The sequence below is a fragment of the Polypterus senegalus genome, chromosome 18 (assembly GCF_016835505.1).
Source record: "Polypterus senegalus isolate Bchr_013 chromosome 18, ASM1683550v1, whole genome shotgun sequence".
In the NCBI taxonomy this organism is placed as follows: Eukaryota; Metazoa; Chordata; class Cladistia; order Polypteriformes; family Polypteridae; genus Polypterus; species Polypterus senegalus.
In genome coordinates this window covers 54,861,249-54,875,109 of record NC_053171.1, presented here as the reverse complement: position 1 = coordinate 54,875,109, position 13,861 = coordinate 54,861,249, and the positions used below count along the sequence as shown (strand labels likewise).

At 39.4% G+C, this 13,861-nt stretch overlaps 1 protein-coding gene across 1 annotated transcript in view; it reads left to right on the top strand.

Moving 5' to 3' along the window:
- cdan1 (codanin 1) overlaps nt 1–13,861 on the top strand; it is a 133,759-nt gene that overhangs the window by 30,644 nt on the left and 89,254 nt on the right. Inside the window, exon 7 of the mRNA XM_039741475.1 lies at nt 2,061–2,181. Within this exon, the coding sequence (XP_039597409.1) occupies nt 2,061–2,181 (121 nt within the window). The remainder of the gene's footprint in view (nt 1–2,060; nt 2,182–13,861) is intronic.

The following is a 13,861-nucleotide window of genomic DNA, read 5'->3' as shown; positions in this document are numbered from 1 at the left end:
TGAAGTCTTTCTGGTTGTTTGGTCAGAGACATTCACACCAGTGGCATGCTGGAGGTCATTTTGTAGGGCTCTGGCAGTGCTCATCCTGTTCCTCCTTGCCCAAAGGAGCAGATACTGGTCCTGCTGATGGGTTATGGACCTTCTATGGCCCTCTCCAGCTCTCCTAGAGTAACTGCTTGTCTCCTAGGATCTCCTCCATGCCCTTGAGACTGTGCAGGGAGACACAGCAATCCTTCTGGCAATGACACGTATTGATGTGCCATCCTGGAGAAGTTGGACTACCTGTGCAACCTCTGTAGGGTCCAGGTATCGCCTCATGCTACCAGTAGTGACACTGACTGTAGCCAAATGCAAAACTAGTGAAGAAACAGTCAGAAAAGATGAAGAAGGAAAAATGTCAGTGGCCTCCACCTGTTAAACCATTCCTGTTTTGGGGGTCATCTCATTGTTGCCCCTCTAGTGCATCTGTTGTTAATTTCATTAACACCTCAGCAGCTGAAACTGATTAACAACCCCCTCTGCTACTTAACTGACCAGATTAATATCCCATAAGTTTCATCTACTTTATGCTATACTCTGATTAAAAAGTGTTCCTTTAATTCTTTTGAGCAGTATATATATATATATATATATATATATATATATATATATATGTGTATGTATGTGTGTGTATATATATATATATATATATATATATATGTGTATGTATGTGTGTGTATATATATATATATATATATATATATGTATATATATGTGTATGTATGTGTGTGTATATATATATATATATATATATATATATATGTATATATATATGTATGTGTGTGTATATATATATATATATATATATGACAGCAACACTCATAAAAGTGACAAAACAATTACATTTACAATCATGTTTTATTATTTTCAAAACAAAATGTTTCCTTTTCTTTTCATTACTTCGTTAACACACTACTTCTCCTTGGCTGGTATTTTAGTATATATATATATATATATATATATATATATATATATGTGTGTATATATATGACAGCAACACTCATAACAGTGACAAAACAATTACATTGTCAATCATGTTACGTTATTTTTAAAATGTTTCTTTTTCATTATTTCTTTAACACACTACTTCTACGCTGCGAAGCGCGGGTATTTTGCTAGTTAAGAAATATTGAGAGCTGTGCAAGCATGTTCTGCCATAAGGCTTAATAGTGACTTCAATGTAAACAACATACCTAATTGGAGAATCAATATGTATCATTAGTAGTAAATATGTAATTTCTTTATTATGAGCAAAAATAACTTATTCAGCAATAATATGGAAAGATTTTTGGAAAACGTATACTGTATGTCAAAAAGTTAGCACCAATTAAAAGTCATTACTGGTATGGTTAATCATTTCTTTTGATAAATGATTACTTTAATTTGATTTGGGAATGTTGTTCTTGTTTAAATGGACCTGTTTAAATTCTACACTCGTGTATTACTTTGGAAAGAACTTATCACTTGGTGTAAACAGAAGTCACACTTTTGTATGTGTTTCTGTTCACATTCCCATATGAAAGAGATAACTAGGGTAGTTGGTTGTGCATATTCTATTGTTTCCCCAAGTACAATTAACCTCTGTTAAGTATGGAGTAGTATTAATCGGATATATTCAATTTATAATTATATATCCCTACTCTTAAAAGACAGAGAATTTGTGCAGATTTCAAAGTGTAGAGCTGTAAATGTTCCCAGGTTTTATATTTTTGATTACATGTATATACACACAATGATTATTGTAAAACCATTATCTAAAACAGATTAATAAACACAGATATAAATTTTGTACAGAGTGTAGTCAAAGATGGATAAGTGCAAGCAAGATAGTGTGCAAAAGTTGTGGAAAACATTTCAGTTAGTTTAAGTGTTCTACCTAAACTAAAATAGTGTTTTGTAAATGTGTATATTTTGTGTTCTAAAGCTGCCACTCTTCTGTACGTACTGTAGCTTTTAGTTTTTATAGTAATTTCACATTTTATAATGCTAATGCTAAATTAACCTTTCTTTTTTTCCTTTAGGGTACTTGCTTACCTTGACAAGTGCACGCTACGCCTGCTTGCAGATAATGAGAGGATTGGCTGTTTTGCTCCCAGCCTGCGGGACCAGCTGCTTGCTGCTCATGAGAAAAGTATTGCTAAGGTAGCAAGTTTTATTCACTTTGTGCATCTCTTTTATAACTTTACTCAAAGACTAATAATTGTGTACTGTTCTATTGTCTTTACATGTTTTTAAATGGTTTTACTAGCACTTCATAATTAAAGAGTAAAAAGCATGAGCTGTCAATGTTGTTTCTTTTAACTTTCCTGTTATTTCATTTGAAGAGACGTTTTAAATTGAACAGAATTGCATGAATTATTGTTTTTTATTTGTAACAAAAAAATATTCAAATACTATTTTGCTTATGTGACTGTTTTATTTTTTGTGTGTCAAACATAAAATAAATGCACCATTAACCTAATTAATCAGGTTAACGAATTCAGTAACTAATTCTGATACTAAACTAAAAAAAACAAATCTTCAAAAAAATAACTTTGCATCCTTAAAAGTACACTGTAAATGTGCTTTATGAGTATGATAACCACTGTGAAATAACTATTTCAAGATTCAGTTAATCTAGTTTAGGCATGTGGGAATACTCTAATTAAGTTGGTTTATGTAAATATATATACAAATTCAAAATGTAAACGTGAAATAAAAAAGATAAGTCAAAATCTGGTGGACATGTTAATTTAGAATGTACTCACCACTCTGATATTAATTTATTTTATCTGTGATCTTTGATTTTCAGATAATATTTTGAATGTGCATCAAATAAAATAAATTTTAGTCTGTAGTATTTTATTGGGTGAGGTGGGGTTAGTAGACAGAAATAAGATAGAAAGAGGAACTTCACTTGACAGCATTGCTGAAGATAATACATTTCTTGGGGTCCATGGTTGCAAGACCTAGACTGATATGTTGACTTAAGCCAACCTCCCACTCTCCTTCTGTTCAGATATTTTACAGTTTGTTACGTGGCATGTTTAAAGCATAAGCTTGGTATTTTCAAGTCAAACTTAACTTCTTCACAAACATACTATATATGTATTTGCCATGCGAAATTGTGTTCTAAAGTTAACTGCTTTCCATAAATTAAAAAAAATATATATGCTGTCCACGGTGGCGTTTTACATTGTAGGCTGTGGGGCACGGAGAAAAAGCTTAACAACTTACCAAATACGTACATTTCTAAGCCAAGATAGTTGTTTGAACAAAAAACATCCACCATTGTAAAAAATCAGCTGTGCCTATTTGCTCAGAACTTAGTCCTTTTGCACAACAGTTTTTCTCCCACCCTGAAGATCATCATCAAGTTCTTCCATGTGAACCCTGAATACAATGAGGACTGATTGTGAGGTCATTTATGTTAGGTAGAATGCCTAGAGGGGGCTGGGTGGTCTTGTGGCCTGGAACACCTGCAGATTTTTTTTTTTTCTCCAGCTGTCTGGAGTTTTTTTTTGTTTTTCTGTCCTCCCTGGCCATCGGACCTTACTTTTATTCTATGTTAATTAGTGTTCCCTTATTTTAATTCTTATTTATTTTGTCTTTTTACTCTTTCTTCAGCATGTAAAACACTTTGAGCTACATTATTTGTATGAAAAATTGGTTGCTGCCTTTGAAACTTGAGTTATGTGATGATTCTGCAATACTGTCGCTTGCTCAGAACTTTTCAGGCAGTATCTTGTTACCATTTGCAGCATTCCCACCAATGTGGTCAAAATGTAACATCTTAGTAAAGAAGGAAACATTCTCTAACAGGACAATTCAGTAATCAGGCAGGAGAAAAGCTGTTCATTGTATCTTTTAATTACTCCCCTGCAAAATGTCTTGGAGGGAGCATTCTTCAAAAGCAGTCCGTTACAGCAGGGTCAGAGAAACAAAGAATAGAGGTTAATTTTTAAACTGTTGAATTTATATACAGTGTCAATCAGTGCATACATTTTACTCTGGTTGGTTCGTTGGTTTACACCCAAATCTATACTAATAAAAGGCAAAGCCCTCACTGACTCACTCATCACTAATTCTCCAACTTCCCGTGTAGGTAGAAGGCTGAAATTTGGCAGGCTCATTCCTTACAGCTTACTTACAAAAGGTGGGAAGGTATCATTTCGAAATTCTACACGTAATGGTCATAACTGGAACCTATTTTTCTCCATATACTGTAATGGACTTTAGCTCGATGGCCGTGGGGGGCGGAGTTGCGTGTCACATATATGGCAAAAACATGGAACAGTGGTGAACCTTCCCAGGAGTGGCAGGCCGGCCGACCAAAATTACCCCAAGAGCGCAGAGACAACTCATCCGAGAGGTCACAAAAGACCCCAGGACAACGTCTAAAGAACTGCAGGCCTCACTTGCCTCAATTAAGGTCAGTGTTCACGACTCCACCATAAGAAAGAGACTGGGCAAAAACGGCCTGCATGGTAGATTTCCAAGACGCAAACCACTGTTAAGCATAAAGAACATTAGGGCTCGTCTCAATTTTGCTAAGAAACATCTCAATGATTGCCAAGACTTTTGGGAAAATACCTTGTGGACTGATGAGACAAAAGTTGAACCTTTTGGAAGGCAAATGTCCCGTTACATCTGGCGTAAAAGGAACACAGCATTTCAGAAAAAGAACATCATACCAACAGTAAAATATGGTGGTGGTAGTGTGATGGTCTGGGGTTGTTTTGCTGCTTCAGGACCTGGAAGGCTTGCTGTGATAGATAGAACCATGAATTCTACTGTCTACCAAAAAATCCTGAAGGAGAATGTCCGGCCATCTGTTTGTCAACTCAAGCTGAAGCGATCTTGGGTGCTGCAACAGGACAATGACCCAAAACACACCAGCAAATCCACCTCTGAATGGCTGAAGAAAAACAAAATGAAGACTTTGGAATGGCCTAGTCAAAGTTCTGACCTGAATCCAATTGAGATGCTATGGCATGACCTTAAAAAGGCGTTTGATGCTAGAAAACCCTCAAATAAAGCTGAATTACAACAATTCTGCAAAGATGAGTGGGCCAAAATTCCTCCAGAGCGCTGTAAAAGACTCATTGCAAGTTATCATAACGCTTGATTGCAGTTATTGCTGCTAAGGGTGGCCCAACCAGTTATTAGGTTCACGGGGCAATTACTTTTTCACACAGGTTAGGTTGTGAAAAAGTACCTTGTACCTTGTAGGTTTGGATTTTTTTTTCTCCCTAAATAATAAAAACCATCATTTAAAAACTGCATTTTGTGTTTACTTGTGTTATACTGTATTTGACTAATGGTTAAATGTGTTTGATGATCAGAAACATTTTGTGTGACAAACATGCAAAAGAATAAGAAATCAGGAAGGGAGCAAGTAGTTTTTCACACCACTGTGTATATATATATATATATATATATATATATATATATATATATATATATATATATATATATAGCAAAATACCAGCCATGGGAGAAGTAGTGTGTTGAAGAAGCAATGAAAAGAAAAGGAAACATTTTGAAAATAACGTAACATGATTGTCAATGTAATTGTTTTGTCACTGTTGTGAGTGATGAGTGTTGCTGTCATATATATATATATATAAATATATAAATATATATATATATATATATTTACACACACACACACACATAAACATATATATATATATATATATATATATACATATCTATACATATACACATATATACACATACACATATATACATATATATCTACATATATACATATGCATACACACATACATACATACACACACATATATATATATATACATACACACACACATATATATAAACATATATATACATATACATACATATCTACATATATACACACACAGCTATTTCATTATCAGTGCAATACGCTGCTTGTTAAAAGCGGATAACTCGCTCTTACGTGCAAGTCTGCGTGGATATTATGAACTATCGTATTTGTTCAAGTTCTATTTAAATTTTAAATAGAAGGAATTTTTATTTAGTCGACAGAAATATCTTAGGGTAGGAATGGTAAAACAGACAGGAATATTATTAGTGAATAAATCAACTCAAACCTTAAATAACTTAAAAGAACAAACATTCAAATTTCTTTACTCTTATTTAAATTTATATAAAAAATAAACTTAGATTTTAAATATCCCAGAAGATTTTGCTCTCCATAAAAATATATCCTTTCAAAATTATACAAATTCAAATATGAACATGCTGCATAACAAAACCTGGAAATATAAATAAAATGTGTTCCTTTCAGCAATAACAAATCAAATCATTAAGTTGTCTTTGCTCATATGTCATTTTAGAGCTGGACGCCTGGCATCTATTTTTGGCAACAGGTTCGTTTATGTTTGGTGTGAGGTTCTGTGTTGTGGAGATTCTCAGGATGTATTGCAGGTGCTCATCAGTGAGGCGACTCCTGTGTGCTGTTTTGTTAGTCTTTATCACTGAGAAGAGCTTCTCACACAGATATGTGCTACCAAACATGCACAAGGTTCGAGCCGCATGTAGACTGACTTTTTTTGTTCTTCAAAGTCACCAAAGCGGCGTGCAAACTCAGTGCGCTCAGTTTATCAGCAAAGTGCGTATTTGGGAACACCGTAGTGATGACTTGGTTTAACTTTACTTGGCAACAGGGAAAGTGGGGCAAGGTGCATTTGTGTCTCCCATAAAAGCAGCTTCACTTGAAATCACTTTGTGATTGTGCACGGTAAAAGCGTCGCTGAAGTGTCAGATTCTTATTTAATTATTCTGCTTTCTGTATCTTCTGCATTGCATTCAGGTTACCCTGATGTTTTGTCTCATAGTGCCGTCTTAGATTAAATTCTGTAATTACAGCCACATTAGCTCCACAAATGAGACACACGGTTCAGTAAACATATACTCAGCCTCCCATCGGTTTTTAAAGGCTCTATTTTCAGAATGAACTTTTCTCTCCAGCATCGCGGTGAGCTAGCCGCAATAACTTGCAGCATCATAAGCTAGACTTGATTAACGCGGTAAGTGTTCGGCAAGGCAGCTGAAGTGCTGCATTATGGGATCTGTTCAAGCTCATCTCCATTACAGTAAATGGAGAAAAACAGCTTCCAGTTATGACCATTACGCGTAGAATTTCGAAATGAAACCTGCCCAACTTTTGTAAGGAACCTGTAAGGAATGAACCTGCCAAATTTCAGCCTTCCACCCACACGGGAAGTTGGAGAATTAGTGATGAGTGAGTGAATGAATGAGTGAGTGAGGGCTTTGCCTTTTATTAGTATAGATATATATATATATATTATGTATGTATGTGTATATGTACAAATGTAGATCTGTATATATATGTATATACTTTATATGTGTCTGTGTGTATGTATATATATATATATATATATATATATATATCTATATATATATATATATCTATATATATATATATATATATCTATACTAATAAAAGGCAAAGCCCTCACTCACTCACTCACTGACTCATCACTAATTCTCCAACTTCCCGTGTAGGTAGAAGGCTGAAATTTGGCAGGCTCATTCCTTACAGCTTACTTACAAAAGTTGGGCAGGTTTCATTTCGAAATTCTAAGCCTAATGGTCATAACTGGAAGGTATTTTTCTCCATTAACTGTAATAGAGTTGAGCTGGAAAGGCGGGGGGGAGTTTAGTGTGACATCATCACGCCTCCCGTAATCACGTGAACTGACTGTCAACACAGTCGCGGAGAAAACCAGGAAGACCTCCAAAAGCGCTTAAGAAAACATGCATTATATAATTGAGAAGGCAGCGAAACAATAAGAAGCGAGCGAGTGACATATACTACCATATTCATGAGTGCTGCTACCTTGGAAAGAAAGCAAGGTGTAAACCTAAACTTTAAATTAAGTTCATAGACAGGCTACCGCTGGCGTTTCACATGCCCACAGGTAATGCGGGATACAAGTTTAATGAGAGGGCCTTGGGATATAAGCGAGTTTTGATCACTTTGTAACTAAGTTAAAATTGTAGGTGAAGGGGTGTGGTTATGCAAATTCGAGACTGTGTTTGTGGGGATTGACAGTTAAAGGCGGGTGGGAGTCACGTCATCATCTCCCCTCCCATTCATCTCATTTACGGCTCTGAGCTGAGCTCCGCGGCTAACGCCATCTTCCGAAGCAACTTCGTCAGACTGCCACCAAATACTCACAGAAAAATCCACAAGTTAATACACACGCTATCTCTCGAGTTTCTCCACACTGAATCCTCCAGGCATTACTTACAAAAGGTCACATTGACAATCGTCTTACGTTATGTTTAAAATCTTTCCTTTTCTTAGCACAAGCACAGCTGAGAATCTTCGATGCATGTGCTCCATGCGCTTAAAAATAATGCATTTAATCACACTTTGCATTACAAGCAAAGGGAGCTTTTAATCAATGCATGATTTCCTGGTACACGATTACATTGATCAAGCGCATCCCGATTCATTTTACCCTCGCACCACCTTAGTTTGAGAAGAAGTATGAAAAAATATGAGGTTAACACAGAAAAACAGATCACCAATTCAAGCTTTATGAATAATCGATTAAGCCATCAATAATTGTTTTGGTAAAGCCATCCTCCTTCCATTTTATAATTTTTCGCCACTAGCCATGATTAAATGAAATGTAAAAGTAAGAACAAGCGAGGGTGACTTATTTAGGCAGGCATATATATGACAGCAACACTCATGACAATGTCAATCATGTTACGTTATTATTAAAATGTTTTTCATTACTTCTTTAACACACTACTTCTCACGCTGCAAAGCGGGTATTTTGATATATATATATATATATATATATATATATATATATATATATATATATATATATATATATATATATATATATGAATGACCTCAAAGAGCTGAGACTTTTGATATCATGAACTTGTGTACAAAGGGTCTCCTGCCCAGCAAAAGTCGAGCAGCCACCGCGTGCATAGCTGTGCCGGCCTTTGAGACGCTGACTGCGCTTCTGCCTTAAGTTAAAGTGAGTACTTTTAATTTTTTTCATCCTCCCCCTGCGCTATAGCCCAGACAAGTGCAAACACGGGACCCCTTTTCTACACCACGGCAAAATAATATTAAGGAGATTCACACTTTCTTTTGCACGTACAGTATACGATTATGAGGTCCTCAGCTCGGATTATGAAGACACGCACAGGAGTGGAGGACTGACAGTGCCATCACAGCCGATTAATGGCGGGGATGTCTCACCAGTCTACACAAGACCCACCGCGACTGTCCCCAAAAGCGATCATAGCGTCAGCGAACACATCTCTCTATAGTATATAAAAGAAAAGGCAACTTTCCTTTCTTTACACCTTTTTTCCTTTTATCCCAAACCAAAGCCTTTCTCTCTTAACAGTGCAGAGGACACAAAACTAATTTTCTTTAAATGCCGGTAAGGCACATTACCAGAGCACAAATTTGAACGTTCACATAGAAAATGTAATTTCAATGTACCTGTACTTCTTAAAACGTTAATGTTTTACTGTGTAATAACTTATAGACTATAATTTATTATTTTTCCCTTGCACTGAGTGACCAAACCTATACACACATATATAGACACATACAAACATACACACAAGTATATGTATGTGTATATATATATATATACACACACACACACACATACATACATACACACATATATATAATTTGTGTGTGTGTATATATGATGTAGATAGGTATGTAAGTATATATATATATGTGTATATATAGATATGTAGATATGAAGATATGTATGTGTATATATATATGTATATATATGTATATATATATATATATATATATATATATATATATATATATATATATATATATATATATATATATATATATATATATGTATGTGTGTGTGTGTGTGTGTGTGTGTGTATATATATATATGACAGCAGCAATCCAAGCTGTGATAAAACAGTAAAAAGGAGGCATGTCAGACGTTGTGGTACATTTTCTGATGCAGCTACCGAAAACAACTTCGTGACGCTGCCGCCAAATACACAAAACAATTACTTTGACAATCATGTTACATTATTTTACATTATTTTTAAAATGTTTCCTTTTCTTTTTCATAACTTCTTTAACACATGACATCACTGCGAAGCGCTGGGTATTTACTGCTATATATATATATTACAGCGACACTCATAACAGTGACAAAACTATTACATTGACAATCATGTTACGTTATTTTCAAAATGTTTCCTTTTCTTTCTCTTTCCTTCTTTAACACACTACTTCTCGCTGCAAGCTGGGTATATATATATATATATATATATATAGATATAGATAGATAGATAGATAGATATGAGAACAACACTCATATCAATGACAAAACAATTACATTAACAACCATGTTACGTTATTTTTAAAAATTTTTCCTTTTCTTTTCAGACCTTCTTTAACACACTACTTCTCATTAAACGTGGGTATTCTGCTAGTATATATATATATATATATTTGTGTGTGTGTATATATGTATGTGTATATATATGTTGATATGTGTGTATGTATATATATATATATATATATATATATATATATATGTATATATATATATGTATATATGTATGTATATATATATGTATATATATGTATATGTATATATGTATATATATATATATATGTATATGTATATATGTATATATATATGTATATATATATATATATTGTAAAGGACCGAGGAGACAGCAATAAGGGTTGGGGTTTCCGGCCCCGTATATTGTACAGAAAAAAAAACAGGTCAAATAAACAAAACAGTTCATAGCGCGACGACGACTCCCGCGCCATTTTATTGGGGAGGAGCCGGAAGTGGAGGGATGCCGGGAAGGACCGCAAGGGAGGATGGGAAGGATGACGCCAGGGCAAGATGGCGGAGGAAGGGCGGAAGTATCGACCGCGGTCAATCCAGGCCTATGGTGCAGGAAGGTCTTTCTTTCTATGAGGAAGCAGAGGGAGAAAGTTAATACCCGCCATTCCCTGGCGAATGGTTTCCCAGGTGCTATCGAATCAATCCGCGCCTCCTACTCGGCGTGCGTGACACGATCCCCCTTAGCCCAGGACCGCCAGGTCGGGCGGACCTAACCGAGAGGTCGCGTGAATACGAGAGGGCATCGGCATTGGCCTGAAGGGTGCCCGCCGATAAGTGACAGTGAACTTATACGGCTGTAAGTCCAGGAACCACCTGGTGACCCGCGGATTCGACTCTTTGTGTAGGGACATCCACTGAAGTGCAGCGTGATCAGTCACCAGAGCGAATTCGCACCCAGCAGGTAGTAACGGAGGTGGGTCACTGCCCACTTAATGGCCAAGGCCTCCCTCTCCACTGCCGCGTACCGGGTCCCCGGTCCATCAGTTTCCGGCTAAGGTACATCACAGGGTGCTCGACACCATCGACGCTTTGGCTCAGCACGGCACCCAGGCCTGTGTCCGGCGCCGGTCTGGAGAATAAACGGAGCCCAAAATCGGGCGTCCGTAACACAGGTGCCGACGTTAGGGCCTTCTTTAGGTCACTGAACGCGTGTTCTGCCTTGTCGGTCCACACCACGATATAGGGGAGCCCTTTTGTCAGGTCAGTCAAGGGTGCTGCTCTTCGAGAAACGGGAACAAACCGGCGGTAGTAACCCGCAAGCCCCAAGAAAGCCTGCACCTGTTTCTTGGTATTAGGACGGGCCATTCTAAGATGTCTTTAACTTTGGAGCTCTGTGGCCGCACCTGTCCTTGTCCCACGAGGTAGCCTAAATATTTGGCCTCCTTTAATCCAAAAAAACACTTCCGGGGGTTTATGCGGAGGCCGGCTTTAGCCAGTGTTAGGAGGACAGCTGCGACCTGCAGTAGATGCTCCTCCCAGGTGCCGGAATAGATGACAACGTCATCCAGGTAGGCGGCACTATAGGACTGGTGGGGCTTCAGCACTCTATCTACCAGACGTTGGAAGGTCGCCGGGGCCCCGTGCAGCCCAAATGGGAGGACCTTGTACTGCCAGTGCCCGCTAGGGGTGCTAAAGGCCGTTTTCTCCTTTGCGGATGCCGTTAAAGGAATTTGCCAATACCCTTTTGTCATGTCAAGGGTAGTCAGATACCGAGCCGCACTCCAGCCGCTCAAGGAGGTCGTCAATGCGGGGCATGGGGTAGGCATCGAACTTGGAGATCTGATTCAGGCGTCTAAAGTCATTACAGAACCTCCAGGAGCCGTCTGGCTTGGAGGCGAGGACAATAGGGCTGGACCAGGGACTATGGCTCTCTTCAATTATGTCCATGTCCAACATACGTTTCACCTCCAGTTCGACCTCTGCGCGTTTTGCCTCCGGGAGTCGGTAGGGCCTCTCCCGGACGATTACCCCGGGCTCCGTGACTATATCGTGCTCAATCAGCGCGGTCCGGCCGGGTGACTCGCTCACTACCTCGGGGATGGCTCGGAGTGTTTGGGCTAACTCCTGCCGCTGCTTGGGGGTCAGCTCTTCCCCCGAGGTTAAGGGCAGTTGTGCTTGCGAAAAGGGAGAGTGACCTATGGGAGCTGGGAAGCTCCTCTCTATCTCTCAGGGCTTTAACAGGTTGACATGATAGATCCTCTCACTTTCGGTCGACGATTGGGCTGTTTCACCAAATAGTCGACGCAGTCCTTTCTCTCCTTAACCTCGTAAGGCCCTTGCCAGTGGCGAGCAGCTTCGAAAGTGGGAGGTCGGGACGAGCACCATAACTTCGGTCCCAGGCGGAACTCCCTGAGGACGGAGTTGCGGTTGTAACACCGGGCCTGCGCTGCTTGCGCACGAGTCACGTGCTCTTTTAGGAGGGGCCTGATCTTTGTGAGTCGGTCGCGCAGTTGCGCTAACGCTCAAAATGTTAGAGGAGGGAAGAGCCTCGGCCTCCCAGCCTTCTTTTAGGATGTCGAGGATTCCCGGGGTTGTCGCCCGTATAGTAATTCAAATGGGGAGAAGCCTGTAGAGGCCTGGGGTACCTCCCCGGTAGGCAAAAGCACGAGGGAGGAGCTGGTCCCAGTTCCTGCCGTCAGCGCTGACTACCTTGCGGAGCATCTGCTTAAGCGTCTGATTAAACGCTCACCAACCCGCCAGTTTGCGGGTGATAGACTGACGCTTTCAGGTGCTTTATCTGCAGTAATTTGGCTACCTCCTTGAACGTATCCGAAGTGAAGGGCGTACCCTGGTCCGTGAGGACCTCCTTGGGTATGCCCACGCGTGAAAACAAATTAACCAGTTCCGTCGCGATGCTTTTAGTATTAGCGAGCGCAGGGGAACCGCCTCTGGGTACCGGGTGGCATAGTCCACCATGACTAGGATATACTTGTGGCCACGGGTTGAGGGCTCCAGGGTCCCACCAAATCGACCCCTATCCTTTCAAAGGGATGTCCACGAGGGGAATAGGGACTAGAGGAGCACGGTCCCTCCTAGGAATCTGGCGGGTCTGGCACTCCGGACAGGATTGACAGAACCGCCGGACCTCCTCATTGATCCCAGGCCAGTAAAAGCGGGCTTAATCCTCTCCAGTGTTTTTCGCCCCGAGGTGGGCCTAGGAGGTGAGCATGTGCCAACTTCGCATATCTCCCGCCGGAAGGTACGCTGAATTAGCAACAACTTCCGCACCTCGCCTCATGGGTAGCCACCGGTACAACAGATCATTCTCAAGGACAAAGAAGGGTTCCGCGGTGTGGATCCGTCCGCTGTTGAGCTGTTAGGCAGAACGACGCATTCCGGCAAAGCGCAGGGAGTCATCATTCCACTGCTCCCTCTTAAAGGAGGCGGCGTGGACCAAATTGATGGTCCAGGCGCCG